This window comes from Biomphalaria glabrata, chromosome 17, assembly GCF_947242115.1.
Source record: "Biomphalaria glabrata chromosome 17, xgBioGlab47.1, whole genome shotgun sequence".
Taxonomy (NCBI): domain Eukaryota; kingdom Metazoa; phylum Mollusca; class Gastropoda; family Planorbidae; genus Biomphalaria; species Biomphalaria glabrata.
Window position 1 is genome coordinate 23750288 of NC_074727.1, and position 14813 is coordinate 23765100.

General features: G+C 38.4%; 1 protein-coding gene across 3 annotated transcripts in view; it reads right to left on the bottom strand.

Annotated features, from left to right (window-relative positions):
* Nucleotides 1–14813, bottom strand: part of LOC106070005 (titin homolog) — a 187517-nt gene that overhangs the window by 16882 nt on the left and 155822 nt on the right. For all 3 annotated transcript variants that reach the window (XM_056016501.1, XM_056016503.1, XM_056016502.1), the window contains exons 18-22: nucleotides 7653–8357; nucleotides 5988–6191; nucleotides 3088–3177; nucleotides 2004–2120; nucleotides 55–210 (exon numbers count right to left, since the gene is read on the bottom strand). In XM_056016501.1, the coding sequence (XP_055872476.1) occupies nucleotides 55–210; nucleotides 2004–2120; nucleotides 3088–3177; nucleotides 5988–6191; nucleotides 7653–8357 (1272 nt within the window). The remainder of the gene's footprint in view (nucleotides 1–54; nucleotides 211–2003; nucleotides 2121–3087; nucleotides 3178–5987; nucleotides 6192–7652; nucleotides 8358–14813) is intronic.

Sequence of the window (14813 nt, forward strand, 5' to 3'; positions counted from 1 at the left end):
GTCTGAATAAAACTTGATGAAAGATTCTAAACATTTTCCATAGCGACTCCTCACCTCTTTCAGCTGTCTGTCTAGTGCTGTCTTGTCTTCCTCTGACCTCAACAGTTCCTCGGTGTATTTGTCTTTCACCAAACTCAGGTTGTTCTGGATGCCTTGAATGATTTGCTTGTCCAACTCTCTCTCTTTCTGCAGCTTCTCGATCGTTAGAAGCTTTTTGGGAATAAATTAATGTTGATTAAAATACTCTTACAGATAAACTTCATAAGAGAGTGATATGTCAAAGTGAAAATAAAAAACAGTGACATTGCAGCTTAATGGTAAAGCGCTTGGCTTCTTAATCGAGGGGTCTTAGTCTCAAATTTCACCCAAGTATGTGATTTTGAAATATATATTTTTTTTTGAACGCCCCAGTTCTTATGAGTACATGACGTTGGTTATTTAAGGTAAAGGCAGTTGGTCGTTGTTCTGGCCACAGGACTAAGTCGTTAGCCCTCGACCATATAAACTGATGACCTTTACATCATTTTATTAAACAAAATAGTTCTGAAGCTGAGTGCGACAAGTAGACTACAAGAAAGTATGAAAGAATACTGCTTTATGAAACACTAGCGAGGACAAAAAGAAATATATTGAATATGTTAGTTTATATCAATTGTCACCCTTAGTGTTCATTTATATATGTGAAATCATGTGAAATAGTGTACTGACTATCTTCTCTGTCTTGACCTGTACTATGTGTGTAGTTATTTTAGTCATTCAGTGTGATTAAGCTTTAAATGTTAACACTGTTTTTAAAGCATACTAGTAAGTCGACCGGCGGTGTAGCATATGTCAGGGCCGGCCACAGCAACCTGTCCGACCGCAGTGCATTGCCCACAGTTTCGAAGTTGGGCATCACTGGTCTACAAGACGAAGAAAAAATCTGAATCCTCTAGATTCCAGAAAGCAAAACTTTCGTAATCATTTGGCTTTCTACCCAGTGCATTATATATTTTTTTAATTTAATGGTTTTATTTAATTAAAAAAAAAATGTTAATCGTCATGGGAGATAATAAATAGATGAAGGAGAACTCCGAAAAAAAATTATTTGAAGAAAAAAATTATATTTAGAACACAAGGGACGCAACAATGTAATCAATTCAAGACATGGTCTGTAAATTGAACTGGCTTGTTTAAGGTCAGAGCATAACAGAGAATCTGTTCCATCTAAACATAGAATTGATTTGTTATTTCTGGATCTTTGGTTTCTTTCTCTTTATTTACAGAGCTTAACCCCCCCTCCCCCCATACACCTGAATGTTACGGAAGTCTTGTGTACATGATTGCTGTGCAGATATATATACATAGTTAAAGTATAGCCGAAGAGTTCGTATTCCAATCAGTCGTTCAAAGTATTGATAGTTATTAAAGTCAACATTGTATGTCTGTTATCGTTAACATGAGCTAATAGTCATTCTCTAGCACGCCTGGCTCGAGATTTTTTGAAGACAAACAAAATTCATTGTCTTTTCCTCTTATTCATATTATTATCCTTATACTAAAAATATTGCTTATAATAATTATCTAACACTGCAGGGATTAGGACTCGTTACGTGGAAACAAAAATTCATTGTAGTCTCCCCTTAACAATGTTTACTGTGGTAGGCCTACTAGCCTTGACAATGTCTACTGTGATAGGCCTACTAGCCTTGACAATGTTTACTGTGATAGGCCTACTAGCCTTGACAATGTCTACTGTGATAGGCCTACTAGCCTTGACAATGTCTACTGTGGTAGGCCTACTAGCCTTGACAATGTCTACTGTGGTAGGCCTACTAGCCTTGACAATGTCTACTGTGGTAGGCCTACTAGCCTTGACAATGTCTACTGTGGTAGGCCTACTAGCCTTGACAATGTCTACTGTGGTAGGCCTACTAGCCTTGACAATGTCTACTGTGGTAGGCCTACTAGCCTTGACACTGTCTACTGTGGTAGGCCTACTAGCCTACGTCGTTAGAACTCACCATTTTATCTTGTTCTTTACTCATTTTGTCAATACGTGTCTCGTAGCGAACCTTCATGGCCAGCTGCTCGGCCTTCATCACGCGTTGCTCCTGTTGGAGCCTGTAGGCCATTTCAGCCTGTGGACAATAGTAGTGATGTCAAGTCAGAAGGCTACTAGTATATTCATTCATCGCGTCATTAAATGCAAATTACATGTCCAGTCATCATGACAATTATTAAAAACTGGCATGTCCAGTCATCAGACAGTAACAGACAACTGGCATGTCCAGTCACCAGACAGTAACAGACAACTGGCATGTCCAGTCACCAGACAGTAACAGACAACTGGCATGCTCAGTCACCAGACAGTAACAGACAACTGGCATGTCCAGTCACCAGACAGTAACAGACAACTGGCATGTCCAGTCAACAGACAGTAACAGACAACTGGCATGCTCAGTCACCAGACAGTAACAGACAACTGGCATGCTCAGTCACCAGACAGTAACAGACAACTGGCATGTCCAGTCAACAGACAGTAACAGACAACTGGCATGTCCAGTCAACAGACAGTAACAGACAACTGGCATGTCCAGTCAACAGACAGTAACAGACAACTGGCATGCTCAGTCACCAGACAGTAACAGACAACTGGCATGCTCAGTCACCAGAAAAACACAGACAACTGGCATGTCCAGTCACCAGACAGTAACAGACAGCTGGCATGCTCAGTCACCAGACAGTAACAGACACCGACAACTGGCTCACAGACCACTTGTTCATAGACAACATTTTTACCGACAGTTGGTTCACGTCTAATCGTTTACACGACAAATCGTTTACCGACAAATTGATCACAGACAAATCGTTCACTGGATAGTAACAGATTGTTTAATTTGTTTACATTAAAACTTTAGTTGAACGAATTATCGTGTCCCCCGATTCTAGAACGATCAAATCCTTGTCAAAATAGGTTGGGGGGGGGGAGGAGCTATTCAGAAAGATGCCAAATAATGTGCTCTACTCGTGGACGGGAATTTTCCATTGGTCAAATATAAAACCTGAACCAAAAGTCATTCACCAGGTCGCTGATATTTAAGTTACCTGTCTGCGAAGTCTCTCCATCTCTGTGGTCATGTGACTACTGCTGTCTACTTCCATTTTCAGCAGACGTAGTTTGTCCGTAAGCTCCGCCTATATTATTTTTTATGAAACGAAATTTTAAAAAAATAAATACTTAGCACATTTTGATTATATTTTAAATTTGTATACCTATAAAACGAATTTAAAAAAAAGAACTTATATTAAATTATTTAATTAGAAGTATTATGGGAATAGTAACAAACAGTAATTTATACTATACAACTATTCTGCTCCTACGCCGATGCTTCTGGTGCGCACTAGCGCCCTGCTCAACCCTGTTGATGGACAGATTGTTGAGATGAGAAAGAAAAAAGAAAGTTCATTCTGGCCTAAGTGACTAGACGAACAGTGCAAGAAACTAGTTCTATCCGCCTAGATTTATAGAACTGAACATCGCCAGTGAGACAGCAATGTGAGAAGCAGGTTCTTGGTGTGGGTTGCCTGGCCAGGAAGTTGTCTTGGAAGGAGGGCCGGTCCTAGCAATTGCGGGGCCCTATGCGAAACGAATTGCACGGGGCCTAGTCTGGGTAGGGATAAGCATAATGTTAACATTAAGATTTTGTATTAGAAAAGCATTAGTCTTTACAATAAATTTTCTTTAAATGAAAGCTGAAAATGCCGTTTTTTTTAATCGCGCGTAGGATTGGCACCCCAAAATGACAATTTTGTCTATTTTTCTGGAGATTTATAAGAGTTTTCAGGAGATTTTTAATTTCAGGAGATTTCCAGAACTTTTTGGTATATTTCGCAATTACAAGAGATTTCCACTAGCCCCCGGGTAATCAGGAAGTCGCGCAAAACCTATTATTATATAAGCTATAATGCTTTAATTTAATAATTTACACCTACAATTAGCGCGGGGACTATGAAAGTGCGGGGCCCACTGCGACCGCATAGGTTGCAGTGGCCTAAGTCTGGCCCTGCTTGGAAGCTGTGGAAGAGTCGTTCCTACGAATGGAAGATATTCCTGTCGGTTTGTATAGGCAACCGTTCAGGAATCAACCAGAAGTTAAACAGCGGCACGGGCGGTGAACCTGTGTTAGTGTATTAGAGGCGACATAGGCGGGGGAGTGAACAGTGTAGGAACGTGAAGGCAGAGGCGGCGCCAGTGAACTCGCAGGCCAGAGCTAGAAGACATTACAATCAAAACTGACATTTGTGTTTATTGTAATCGTCTGGCAACTTTTATCACAAGTAATAAACATCATTCCCCTACACCTTGAGCCCTCGTTGTATTGCCTCCTTAGATTTGTTCACTGTATATAGACCTACAGTTATAGTAATCGTAGATTTCAACCGTCGTGATTTTATAATATGCATAATTCTATTTTAACAACATGTTCAAAGACTGTAGTTCCCAGCTTTATTCAGCCTGGGGGCCATTCAAATTTCAGACACTTTCGTCACGGGTTGCATTACCATTACAAAAAAATATAATAATAATAAAATATATAAAAATCTTTTTGAAAACAAAGCCTAAGGGAAATCACTGCCATATATCTCAAAACTGCAGGAATAAACTCTATTTCACTATATAACAAAATTTATTAATTACTACTAATTGATTTACCAATTTTTATACATTTTCTTTAATTGATTCATGTATTGTCATCATCCATGAATAATTATGAAAATTTTCAATTTGAGTTGAGGATAATAGTGGGACGAAAGACGCGTCCAAACGTAATTATGGGAATAACGCCACATACAGCCGCATCTCTCAATAAGTAGCATGTATTTCCTTTTTACTAATAATTAATTAAATTATTGTTGTTGTTTTTTATTGATTTATGTTTCGTTAGTTACAACAAATAATGATGTACAGTTTCAAATTGATCCCACAATGGGTGTAGGAGAAATAACGTGTACACAAATTGTACCAGACAGACAGAATTGATACAAGCTTTGTACAAACTGTCGAGTCCAGTGGAACCGAGCCTCTGAGGCTTCTTTATGCACAGTGGGCAGACGTTTCAATTGGTCGGATGTCACTACGTCGAGGGCCAAATATGACCTACGGGCCGTTGTTTGGACGTCACGGTTCTAACGCGTTCCATTAGGATGTAATTAAATCTCAATAGGGTCCTTTTCTGTAAGATGTTCTAGGGTTGGCCTATTCTTTACTATAGGGCCAGGTATTTAAAATGTGCAAAGAACACAATAAATTAGGGTTACTTTTCTTTTGTCATTTTTCTTTGTCTTTGAGGTCAGAGGTCAGGTCAATTCAACATGTCACGTGGCTAAGAAAACAGTGACCTAGCTATTTTGCCACATGGGACATTCAGCAATTATAAATACAATTAGTGAAAATTAGCGTAATATTTTTGAAATAGTAATAGTTTAATTAATCTTGCAGTTTAGATTATGTGTAGTTCGTCCATCGAGGTTAGATGATGACCACTTTTGTCATCTAGGGGACTGAGCGCTTTGCACTGGGGTTTTGTGCCGCCTCATGATGCTGGTGAGACTTATGTGACCCCGGAATGTTCGGCTGCACACTGGGCAGGTTATTCCAGCTACAGTTAGTGTCATTGACCTAGCTTTTCTTCTCTGGCGTTTTTCTTCTGCTAGCTGTGTTCGTTTGTCCTCTGCAATATTTGCTCTGTTATGTGCTTCCGTCTCCTAGGTGGTAGGATCAACACTGAAGGTTTTAGAGAGGGTGTCCCTAAAGATTTTTTTTTTTTTTTTTTTTGTCAATCTTGTGGGCGCTTCTCTTTCCTTAATTGGTCATAGAGGAGTCGTTAAGGGATGCGGCGGTCATTCATTCTGTGGCCTGCCCATCGCAGCTGGGACTGGGACAGTTTACATTAGCTGCATATACAAATGTAAAGATTGCAATGATAGATAGGGAAATATGTTACCTGCAGTTTGGCCATTTGCTCCTTGTTGACTCTCTCTGAGGACTCGTGTTTCAGCCTCAAAGTGCTGAGCTCACACACGAGGGCCTCCTTCTCATTAAAATAGCCCTGCGCCTCCTCTTTCAGCGTCTCGATGGTCTCATCTTTGCCCATGGTGTTGTAGGCCTCGTACATTCGGACCTTCTCTTCCAGGATGTTGGCCTCTCTCTGTTGGCGAGACAATAGTAAAGTCAGCAGTCAGGTCAACTAAGGAATGCGTTTTATTGATCAGCAGATAAGAAGACTTTTAAAACAAGCAAAATATTAACAAAATAATTTTAAAAAAAAGCTTATTTAAGCGCTGAAAAATCACTGCCTTAGATCTGATTACTGCAGGAATAAGGTCGTTTTTTTCAATATAAAAAAATTAATTAAACTAATTGATAAAATTATAGTTTTTTTTAACTGAATTATGAATTGCCATCGACTATGAATTATTATGTAAAATTTCAACTTGAACGGGAAGTGGGAGGAAAAAAAACGTATACTTAACGTAAAAAGGGACATAACTCCATGTATACAGACACATCTCTCAATAAGGAGCATTTACTTCTCTTTTTCGATGCCAAAAAAAATAAAAATTACCGATAGTTAATTTGCTAATTGGTTAATATTTTTATTGGTTCATGTTTTGTTAGGTAAAAAAAAATAATCGTGTAAAATTTTAATTTGAACCAGACAGAGTGAGCTGATAAAAGCTTTGTTAAGATGAATCAAGCTTGACTCCATATCGTTAGGATCTATTGTTTACACGTCAGGAACATGACATAGACAATATTTTGTTTGGCTACACAGACTCAGTTTTTCAACTACATATTTTTTCTACATCAGACATGGCAGAGGAATTGGGTGTTATAAATGTACTATAATCAAGAAACGATAATTAACAAAAAACGTACAGACTAACAGTTTAGCCCAGTTACAAATTGACATGTTACTTTTGTAGTCAACGAATGAGGTAACTGGAGACTACTATACATGAAATAGAAGTAATTTATTTTGGTAATCACTAGTGACAGTAAAAAAAGGTAAGAATCTAAAAGAAAGATGTAAATTTGCTTGGTTTTTACTCTCAGTCTGTCTGATGGTGAGGGGGGAGGGGATTCTTTTTCATTTTTTTTCCCACGTTCAAATCTCACATCAAGTTTTGAGATTTTGCAAAATTATTAATTGTCGATGACAACATGTAAAAGCAATCAAAAAATTAACCAATTAGTCAATCAATTAGTGATAATTAATTAATCTTGTTTTATTTAGAAAAAAAAGGAAATAAAACTTGCAACATTGAACGATATTGCAGCAATTGAAAGGTACGCTCACTTCAATCAATGAAAGCTTTGTTTTTTTTATAAAATTATTTTTTATGCTCTGATTGTTTTATTCTTTTAGTTGTCTTTTCTAATGGAGTTACATTTTGAAATCGTTTAGAAGGGTAACTTAGGATTAGTTTCCATTCATTGACATATTATTATTTATTAAATATCCTAGTTCGTTTTATTGACCATTCTCGTGTTTACTTTTCTCGCCATTAATGAAAAGGTTACAGTTTGATACAGCACGTTCCCTACAAGGTCAAGATCAATAACATAATTGTTATATGTTCTAATTAAAACCTGGACATGAGTGTACCTGTAGGTCATTGCGCTCCCTGTCCCACATGAGCATAGCTTCGTCCAACGCTTGCCTGGATTTTTCCAACGTAGCCTCCAGCTGCTTCTTCTCATTGACCAGGTGGTCATGGTCAAGCTGGAGGCTGTTGAGAGCTTCCTTCAGCCGGAAGCTCTCTTTCTCAGCGTCCGTCTGGCAGCTCGCGGGGGTGTCCCTGAGCAAGACGGACGAACTCGAAATTTGTCCTCGTAGGACCGAAATGGCGGCGTCCTTCTCGCTGATGAGGCTGGACGTCCTTAGGAGCTTCTCCCCGAGATGTTTCATTTCCTTCTTGTGCTCGTCAATCGTGGAGTTGAGCTTGAACAGAATGTCGTCCTTCTCTCTTAGACGTTCGTCTCGTATTCTGATGGACTCGTTCAGTCCTCGGATCGTGATGTCCCTCTGAGAGATTTGATTCAGCAACGTCTGGTGATCCGACTCCAGTCTCTTGCTCTCGACCTCCTGCTCTTTGGCCAAGTCTTCTTGCTTGCTCATGGCCAGCTCTTTCTCTCGCACGGTCACCTCAAACTCTGAAATCACCTTGACCTTCGCGCAAAGTTCCGATTTGAGGTTCTCGATTGTCTCTTGCAGTTTTGAGATTGTGTTATTTCTCTCTTCCAACAGTTGTTCATGCTCTTCCTTCTCTTTGTCTGTAGCGTGGCTCTTTGAGTTCCATGTGTCGTTAATCTACGGAATATAAACACAGAAAAAACTTCGTTTGAAAATCTAAAAATACAAATTTTCTAGATTACAGTTTCTTTCATCACCAAGAATACGTACATTAATCAATAATTCTGAAAACAATCAAATTTTAAACTTGAAGATCTCAAACCCCTGAGATCAAAGAAAGAGGCAAAGAGAACGTTACAGTTGACAATTTTTGTAGATAGCAGGAATACAACAAGATCAACAATATATATTTGTTAAAAGCACGAAGTAATGGGAGTGTGCTAGTGATTGTATACCCTCGAATCTCGACTTAAGGAAGGACGTGCTGGGCTACTGGTCAGGGGATTCCACAAGAAGGGTACCCTATACCAGGCATGTATTTCTTTTCGACGGGTCAGAAACTTTTAGATTTAATTTTTCTTTTTTTTGTCGATTATGGCACATTTACATGAGAAAGGCTCGCAATCATTTTTTTTCCAACGCTAAAAAGTTGAATATTTTTTGCATATAATAATGATCTGATTTATGGTATATATGTTTTGGTAATGAAAGGTTTTAATATGATTGACATTTCATAAACAGAGGTTTTAATAAAAGAAACGTTGAAAAAGTATTATTTTTATGCTTAAATTTATGTATTTTTAACTGGTCATGTTGAAATGATTATGATTCTATGCAATGTATATACAATTTTTTTTTTTGAAGTCACGCAATAATAATAGCGTTAGTAACTTGGTAGCCTTAGCCAGCACACGCATACACACAAAGCTGATGGATTAGTTTTTTGTTTGTTTTAAATAAGTTTTTGCGTTTGAGAAATAAAAGAAAACAAAGCTGCTGAAAAAAAAAAGCATTTAAAAAAAAGTTTCTTTTAAAAGACGTCAGAAAAATGAATACATTCATAATTATTGTAAGCAATGTTTCGTTACATTGATCATAAAAAGGGGAGTTAATCGGCCCCCTAGTTAAAAAAGAAGTACTATTACTATTAAAGAGTGTCTATAATATAAGAATGTTAAAGAATGTTATTATTACATAAGAATTCTACTGTGCAATTGTAAGGCAACCATTAAATCAATCGAAAACATGACCAGGATACATTGATTTGTATTAAATTGCTTTGTATATCCTAGACTCTTAAGTGAGCAACTCGTGTATGTATGTATGTATGTATATATATATATATATATATTTATATATATATATAAATTCTATTTCGAAAATGGCTCTAACGATTTTCTTTAAAATTTCACGGTATGTGCATAATAGTGAGAAAAAAATAATGAAATTAAATATCTTTATGTATGATTAGTTATTATGTTTTAAAGGCTTTATAAATTGTTTACACTTTAATTGAGTACACCCGTAGGTAACTTTTACTTTGTTATTATTTTGCTGGTGAATTATTGCAATGTGTTTAAGCTTCGAAGTCTACTGTCCCATACCAAAACATAGGAAATGGTCATAACACAGCTTATCTATGCCTTATACTTGCACAACCAGGGCCGGACCTAATATTTGAGGGGCCCTATGTGAAATGGATTGCGCGCGGACCAGTAAGGGTGTGGATAAGGATAATAAGTGAGAATAAAGATTTTGTATTAGAAAATAAATTCGTATTTGCATTACATTTTTATTAAATGAACGCTGGCGATGCCGTTTTTTATATCACGCGTAGGACTGGCGTTTATCATATTGATTGACACCCCCAAAATGACAATTTTGTCTTTTTAAGGACATTTTTATGAGTTTCCGGAGATTTCCAGGAGCTCCTTGAAAACAAGGAGACTATGGGAACCCTATTATAAATTATAATGGTTTAATTTAATAATTTACACCTAGAATTAGCGCGGGGCATTTGAATCTTAGGGGTCCATTGCGGCATCATAGGCCTAAGGCATGCCCTGATGATATCCAGCTCGCGGTCAACGAATTTTCATCACGCTGCTGCTTTTTTTAATTAACCTATAAACCTCGGTAAAACTGAAGTCATGTTCCAGAAGTCACCCAATAAAATCTACTCAGCCCCAAAGTTCAGCGCGAATAGGCATCCCTTAACGTGGTAGACAACTTCACATATCTGTGAACCATGGTATCAAATGACGCATTGCTTTAAAGGGAGGTCGATATGTGATCAGGGATAGTCGTGCTTTTGGACGCCTCCAAGCGAGAGTGTGGCGAAATAAATCGCTCCGCCTGTCTACAGAAATCAGTGTCAACCAGTGATTCTCTCAACCCCTCTATGTGGATCTGAGATATGAGTACTTTATAGAAAGCAACTAACACTTCTTGAACGACTTCACTAAAGACCGCAATACAAACAGCGATACTCTTGCAAAATGGTATGAACTTCTTATAATCCGACTGTCACGCTTTGCAGGGCACTTATTCCGTATGGGGGACGAACATATTTTTTTAGTAAGTTGAAAGGTTGTCGGAGTAACAGAGATGCCTCACAATAACGCTTCTTTAGAATACTAACGCGATGTTTTTAACTCTTAGGAAAAAAATGCGCGATTTTACTTTGTTACTAGGTGCACGTTCTACACTATAACGTAGAAATCACTTGATGATTCTTACTAAAGCCATAATAATAAAGCTTGTCTTCGAGTCGGAAGATTAGTGACCTTGACTGCGCAGCCCCAGCTGTAATCTACATATTTTACCACATCCAGGGCAAGCATAACCATTGTCCGCAGGTGGTCGATTTAGATTTTCTTTTCGCCGTCTGCGTTTGTCCTCGGCAGCAGATTTTCTTTTGGTCTCAAATGTGTATCCCGCGGCTTTCGTGAGTGACCTTCAGCTGTCTCGTTCTGAGGCCGCATAAAACCAGGTGCTCTCTTCTATGTCAGCCAAGGAAAGTTGACGCCTAAGCTGGTCTTTAAAGCGTTTCCGTGGGGCGCCTCTGTTACGTCGACCAACTTTTAGCTCACCAAAAAAAGACTGCCTTTGCATACGTTCGTCTCCCATACGGGATACGTGCCCTACCCAGTGCAACTGTCGGACCATAAGAAGTCCCTCTATACTGTCCATACCGGTGTTGCAAGGACATCGATGTGTCCATGATGGAGCGCAAGCATCTTTGATGAAAGCACTCAAGAAGTCTTAGTTGTTTTCTGTAAAGTGTCCATGTCTCAGAGCCATAATGATGGCAGGGGATAAAGAAGGCTAAGAACCAAACTAGGGACCGTAATCACGACAGTCTGGAGAGCTGGCAGTCTGAATCGCAATATTGCAATATTAAATGTCAGAAAGTAACCATTTTAGAAGTTACACTGCAAAGACTTTCTTCCAAGCCTATAATAGCCCAATAGTTTCACGCGAAAGAAGCAATGTAAAACGTTAAGACGAGAGCTGTGGTTTTCTATAGGCCTACTGTTGGGGGGGGGGGGGGGCGACTTTCTATTCTAATCGCCATGTACAATTACATTGAGAACTGACAGAACGAAAAAGCAACTCTTCGGATTGATAGTCTTTACCCGATCGTTCATTTTCGTAATTACAAAAATTATCCCAAAATGACTTCGGGTATATATCCTTCCTTAACAAATTATTCATCCAAGCGAGGCTCGGTCACCTGATATTATATTATGAAATATAAATAGATCTAGATAATAAAAATAACAATGTATTTCGCTTCAGCCTAAGGATAGGGCTGAACAAGGAAGAAGTAATTACCATATAAGCTGGCAAGAAAAAGTGTTTATTTGTAGGCTTGGAAATTGGATAGAGGCCACGTACCTATGGCAATCCTATTTCATTATAGGAGGGGGGAAGGGTAAGCCAAACTATTACAGTTCTGATAATCAGACCCCATAGAGCCCACCCATGTAACGCCCCTAGATGCAAAGTGAAGTATATAATCATTGACCTTTTTATCTTCAAAAAAAACAAACTGCTGACTCCTGAGTTCTCTTCATCAAACATTTAGTGTTCTAGAGGTAACTAATTATGAGCAGAAAGCTAAAAATAGCTCACCTGTTTTCCCCACAATTGACGAACATTCCGGGTTTTCCCGAAAATCTACTCTTGCTAAGACAAGAGTGAAAACCGAACCCATTGAGCCTAATTATTGTCACGGGAACTCCACATTTTGGTGCTGCATTACTCGTTGCTCTGGAATAAGTTTGGCGCTTTTATGTATGAACAATAAAGATACAACGGCGGTGATAGGAATCTACGGGCCCTGGACCCAACTATTCACTCGGTTTCAAAACCCCTCGTTTCTTATATGTTTTTTTTATATGTTTCAATTTCTTAAAAGTTTCTTATTAGTTTCTGTCGTTCTTACAGATGACGATTCATTTGTCTGAGCCCAAACCTGCTGTAGGATGGCAGGGGATAAAGAAGGCTAAGAACCAAACTAGGGACCGTAATCACGACAGTCTGGAGAGCTGGCAGTCTGAATCGCATACCACACGCCGAGGTTAATTATTGTCTCCACTTTATATATAAATGTATATACGGAAAATGTTCAGGATCTACATTGTTCTACAAGATAATAACATTTTGCAAGAAAAAATATAAGCATTGGTTTTTTGTTGTTTGTTTGTTGTTTGTTGTTGTTAAAGAGGATGTTTTGTTGTTAAAGAGGATGTTTTGTTGTTAAAGAGGATATTTTGTTGTTAAAGAGGATGTTTTGTTGTCAGCTAGCTCGACAGTATATGTACAAAGGAAAGTGATGCTTTTTTTTCTTTTTTTTTTTTAAGAAAAGGGACCAAAAGGAACCGAGATTTCACTGTTTGAGAAGCACTGGCATAGAGATAAGACAGAAACCTTCACTACAGACTACTAGCAGATTTCATTTGCTTCACCTGGTCCTAGCAGCAATTCTTCAATTAACTTGTTTTTTGTTTTTTGTTTTTTTTTGTTTTTTTTTTACGTTATTAGCCAAAAAAAAAAAGCAGGGGCGAGAATGTAGCGAGTGTCAGGTGGGACAAAACGTAAAGACATGGGGGGGGGGGAAGAATTTAAGAAGGGGTGGAGATAAAAGGGGAGGACACGCATGTCCTGTTTGTCTGGCTCCATGAAATAAATGTAACTTTTGTTTACCCCAAATGACGTCACGTGTCTCCCATAGCAACGTGAATGTGCCTACCTTTCCTGTCAGGCCCATTCACTGAGACCACGCTATTGTGTATTGAATGCTGTAGCTTCCTCCTGGTGTTACACCAGTGACTAATTGATACTCGTTAGTAACATTCTCAAGGCCGTCCGAGCCGTCTGCAAGAAGCTTCGTCTGAAAGGGGGCGGAACATGCTGTTAAAACTTGCAATAAACTCATGCAATCCCAAACCAATCATGCCGTCGGCAGTTTGATGCAGTTCCACATGCCAAGACTCTGTGATAAACAAATGTGAAATTACTGCTGATAAAAACACGACATAGATATGTCTACATACAGTTAGAGGTCAAGGAATCAAAAGACGAAAAAACCTACTGCAAAATGAGTTATTTATATGTCGTTATAATGTATAACTTATATGTTAAGATGTCAAGTTTATATCAATGAGGTTTATTTGTACGAGATCTTATTTTGTATGTTTATTTTTCAATTTATTTCTACAAGTCAGTCAATGCTCAAATAATTTAATATTATCTGGAAGGTCTACACTGCTAAAAGCGTGTATAGATGTTTATGAAAAAGAGAAACATAGAAAGAAAGAGAAACAGAGAGAGGTTAAGAAAGAAAAGAAAAAGAGAAAGAGAAACAGAGAGAGAAGAGAGAGTGAGAGAGAAAGACAGAACCAGGAAACAAAGTCTTGCTTCAATTTCTTTATGAAACACTATGCTTTGGCGTTGACCAACATAGTATGTTTCATAGATATGGTATGTAGACTGGACTGCGAGTGCCAGGATTAAGTGACGACGTAGACCCAGCTGTGACCTACATTTTTTGACTTAGTGGATGGCTGCCTGGTCGTGCGGTTTGCGCGCTGAACTGTCGTTTGGATTTATCGATGGTCCCGGATTCAAACCCTGCCCGCTTCCATCCCCCGTCGTCCTGCGGTAGGTTTGGACTAGGAAGTAAACTATCTTCAACTCTGAAGGAACATCCGAAACATATAAAACAAACAAAACAAAACAAAACATCGACGCAGACAAAACGGACGAAACGTTTAAAAGTGTGAAGGTAGATGGGCTCAGCAGCAATGTAGAATTTGCGCAACACAGATGTAGATTTGGTCTTGCACAAACATAGATGGCTGCATAGAGAGAGAGAGAGAAAGAGAGAGAGAGAAAAAGATAGAGGCAGAGAGAAAAAGAGAGAGAGAGAGAAAGAGAAAGAGAGAGAAATAACGAGAGAAAGTGAGAGAGAGAAATAAAGAGAGAAAGAAAGAGAGAGAGAGAGAGAAAGAGATTGTCTATTTTCTTGTTAAGTCAAAGCGAATATTAAGAAGCAAACACTGTGTTTGATTATAAGTAGTTATAAAAAGATAAGGTTACACATCCACTTATGCAAGTATATATCAG